This window comes from Mesitornis unicolor, unplaced genomic scaffold (genome assembly GCF_000695765.1).
Source record: "Mesitornis unicolor isolate BGI_N332 unplaced genomic scaffold, ASM69576v1 scaffold6918, whole genome shotgun sequence".
Classification (NCBI taxonomy): domain Eukaryota; kingdom Metazoa; phylum Chordata; class Aves; order Mesitornithiformes; family Mesitornithidae; genus Mesitornis; species Mesitornis unicolor.
This window is the reverse complement of record NW_010203784.1, coordinates 1-3,812: the sequence shown is the minus strand read 5'-3', so window position 1 is coordinate 3,812 and position 3,812 is coordinate 1. Positions and strand designations below refer to the sequence as shown.

Sequence of the window (3,812 nt, the reverse complement as noted above, 5' to 3'; positions counted from 1 at the left end):
ATCTAGGACTGGGCATTTGCGGCTGTCAGAGTTTCCCCGCTGGCTGTGGCGTGCGGCCGACCAGAGTGCTGGCCTGGAGAGACAGGGCGGGTGGTGCAGGCTTTGCACTTCTCGTCTCCCTACGGCTACACGCGCAGCCCCCGTCCGCTTATGAGGGAATCATAAATTATTAAGGTTGGAAAAGACCTCTGAGATTATTAAGTCCAACTGTCAACCCTCCACCACCAGTGCCCATTAAACCGTGGAGACCTTATTGCTCTCTACAGCTACCTGAAAGGAGGTTGCAGTGGGGTGAGTGTTGGTCTCTTCTCCCATATAATCAGTGATAGGATGAGAGGAAATGGCCTCAAGTTGCAGCAGGGAAGGGTTAGGTTGGATACGAGGAAAAATTCCTGAAAGTGGGGTCAAGCACTGGGAACAGGCTGCCCAGAAAGGTGGTGGAGTCACCATCCCTGGAGGGGTTTACAAAGTGTGTGGATGTGGCACTTCAGGACATAGTTTAGTGGGCATGGTGGTGTTGGGTTGACTGTGGAGCTTGATGATCTTAGAGGTCTCTTCCAACCTTAATGAATCTATGTCCCAAAGTACCACATCCTCTTTGGACACCTCCAGGGATAGTGACTGCACCACCTCCCTGGGCAGCCTGTTGATCCAAGATCTGAGTCTAGCTTAGAGCCATAACTTGTCATTCTCACAAAAAGTAAATCTCTATTTTCATCGTCATCTTGTAATATTTATTTGAAAGTAATAGAGAATAGTGCTCAATATCAGGCTTTTGATTAGAGGCAAACAGTGAGCAATAAAGATTTACAGAATGGTTTTGAACGTAATTCTCAAAGTCCTCATCTATACGAACAAGAGAATTACAGGAGCTTCCGTACAGGAATAGATACTTATGTCGGCAGAGCCTTCATCTGTGGTACAAAGCAGTGGAGAACTCTTACTGTGCTCACATACACAGGAAAAGGCACAGGGGCTTCTGTGGCCTGGCCGCGGGGGCTAAAGGGCAGCCAGGGTAGGTGGTGGGTTCAGGGAGGTGTGTGCTGCTCAGCTGTAGCCACTGGAACTTATAAGTTACTCAAAGGTCATGTCAGAGCTTGGTGTTCATCAGCTGTGGGGGGGTATCATTACTGCAGACAGTTGGATTCACAGTTCACTGTGCTCTGCCGTAAGTAAACTAAGCACTTCTCTCTCATTGGCCGCTAACTCTTAAAAAATGACCTAAAAAATGTACCCAGAGTCAGCAGATATCAACTGGCAACCTGTTAATCTATCAGAAATGACTGGGAAAATACATGTGGGTGCTCAGCTGTGTATCTAATTTATGCATTTTACATGAAGCTGTGAGGCACGTTATGTACTTGCTAAGCAAGTGCATATTTGAGCGTGTATTCCCACATCTGTGATCTTAATTTGTGAAAAGGTGGGTTATGGCTGACAGCGTGCTATGGTTTTAATTTGAGACAGTGCTTCATAATTTTCCTTTCCTTCCTAGAACTGTTTGAGAAGAAGAACTATGAGCTGAGAATAGCAGGAGGTGCTGTGAGGGATTTACTAAGTGGAATGACACCACAAGATATCGATTTTGCCACTACAGCTACACCAGCAGAGATGAAGGAAATGTTCACGTCTGCTGGTGTTCGTCTGATCAATAACAAAGGAGAAAAACATGGAACCATTACTGCCAGGGTTGGTTTACGATTTGACTTGGATTTTTTTCTAACTGTATCTGTGAATGAGCAGCATATCCAACAGAAAACTGGCAGCACGCTCCTTCTTTGATAAAGTATCACAGTAAGAGTTTAAGTGAAACCTTGCGTTATAGTATGGTGTGATTTTTTTGATTATTTTTTGTTTGTAGAATTCAATTAATTACCATATTTTAATGCGTGTTATTTCTGCATTACCCATTATTGCTGCTGTGTCATCACTTGATAGGATAATGCGGGCTGCCCACATCTTCAGGTGATGTGTGGAAGTTGATCCTGGTCTTACCTGCTCCTGATTTCCCAAACTTTGTTTCCTCTACCTTGCTTGTTCCTCTGCCTCTTATTCTCTCTTCTGCAGGAAGATTTCTGTACACTATCTAGAAAATGAATAATGCAAGGATTGTGTGCAGGTGTTTGTATTTCTTGATTGTCAGCTCCGTATGAATACATGGTACATATTGGTTTGCATGTATCCAGCCTTAGCACTAACTGTAAACGAGCATGAGGCTGAAAAAATATATAGCTTTAATGCTGATACCCATGATTGCGTTGAAGTAACAATGTCTGTGGGATTTTCAGCTCCATGAACAGAATTTTGAAATTACTACTCTTAGAATAGATGTTGTCACCGATGGACGACATGCAGAGGTGGAATTTACCACTGACTGGGAAAAGGATGCTGAACGGCGGGATCTGACTGTCAATTCCATGTTTTTAGGTAAATTATTTCAAAACCAAATACTTAGATGAATACTGCTTCCTAAATTAAGGCAGTAAATTCTCAGTCTGTTTCAATTTTGGTTTTCTGCTGCTGTCAGCTGAAAGGTGTGAACAAATATGTGAGGTGATCTGACAAACCAGGTCAAATCACACAACTTGTCTTCTGTATTTTCAATTGAAATTGTTTAATTGTGCCAACCATGTTTGTAAATTCATATTCTTCTATTTTTTCTTTTTTTTCTAGGTTTGGATGGGATGCTGTATGATTTTTTTAATGGATATGAAGACTTGAAAAACAAGAAAATTAGATTTGTAGGAAAGGCAAGTGAGAGAATACAAGAAGATTATTTACGAATCCTAAGATATTTCAGGTACTAGGTTTTCCCTTTCTTAGATAAAGAAATGAAGCATTATGGAAAGTTTCAGAAACATGCAAAAGAGATCAGTAATGTCAGAAGAGTTATAACTGTCATATTGTTAAGTTTGCTCTAGTATTATAAATCAGAATATTTAACTCTGTCATGACATTGGTTGTCTGAATAGCAGTAATAAATGGAATCACTGTTCTCAGTCTAACATACAGAGGTCTTATTTGGGCAGGTTTTATGGAAAAATCACAGAGAAACCTGGTGATCATGAACCTAGTACACTGCAAGCAATTAAAGAAAATGCCAAAGGTTTGGCTGGAATATCAGGAGAAAGGATTTGGGTGGAACTGAAAAAAATTCTTCTTGGAAACCATGTAAATCATTTGGTTCGACTTATGTGTGAGCTGGATATTGCCCAATACATAGGTAAAGTGAAATAAAGATTGATTTCCTACTCCTATAATGCAAAATCCTTATGCAGACAGAACTGCAGCATGGCAGAGAGAAAAGTTTTTACTCAGAAAGAAATTGGATTTTCTTTCTGCATTAACATCCACATTTCTTACTAACGCTCTTTCGTTCTTGTACTTTCTGTGTATGTATCCTTTTAGGACTACCACTTGATGGAGATCTAGAGGAGTTTGACAGAGTCACTAAAAATATTCAAAATCTGTGTCCAAAACCGATGACTGTTCTGACATCGTTGTTCAAAGGGAAGGATGATGTCACAAACCTTGATCTGAGGCTAAAAATCTCAAAAGAAGAAAAAAACCTTGGCCTTTTTTTAGTGAAGCACCGGCAGGAGTTAACAAAAGCTATGGGTCCAGAACCACTTAGACCATATCAGGACTTTCTAATGGATGTAAGTGTATTTCATATTGCTTTATTTTGTTCTCCACAGTAAACTGAATTTCCAGTTTTACAGAGTCACAGAGATGACAAAGCCCAGTGGAAAGAAAGGGCCTTAAATAGTCAAGTAAGAGCCTGGTGTTCCCCAGGGCTCAGTGCTGGGTCC

General features: G+C 41.0%; 1 protein-coding gene across 1 annotated transcript in view; it reads left to right on the top strand.

Annotated features, from left to right (window-relative positions):
• TRNT1 (tRNA nucleotidyl transferase, CCA-adding, 1) overlaps positions 1-3,659 on the top strand; it is a gene marked incomplete at its 3' end in the record, with an annotated part of 6,113 nt that extends 2,454 nt beyond the window's left edge. Inside the window, exons 2-6 of the mRNA XM_010190840.1 lie at positions 1,468-1,689; positions 2,289-2,427; positions 2,674-2,800; positions 3,030-3,223; positions 3,409-3,659. Of these exons, the coding sequence (XP_010189142.1) occupies positions 1,468-1,689; positions 2,289-2,427; positions 2,674-2,800; positions 3,030-3,223; positions 3,409-3,659 (933 nt within the window). The remainder of the gene's footprint in view (positions 1-1,467; positions 1,690-2,288; positions 2,428-2,673; positions 2,801-3,029; positions 3,224-3,408) is intronic.
• Positions 3,660-3,812: the final 153 nt, after the last annotated feature.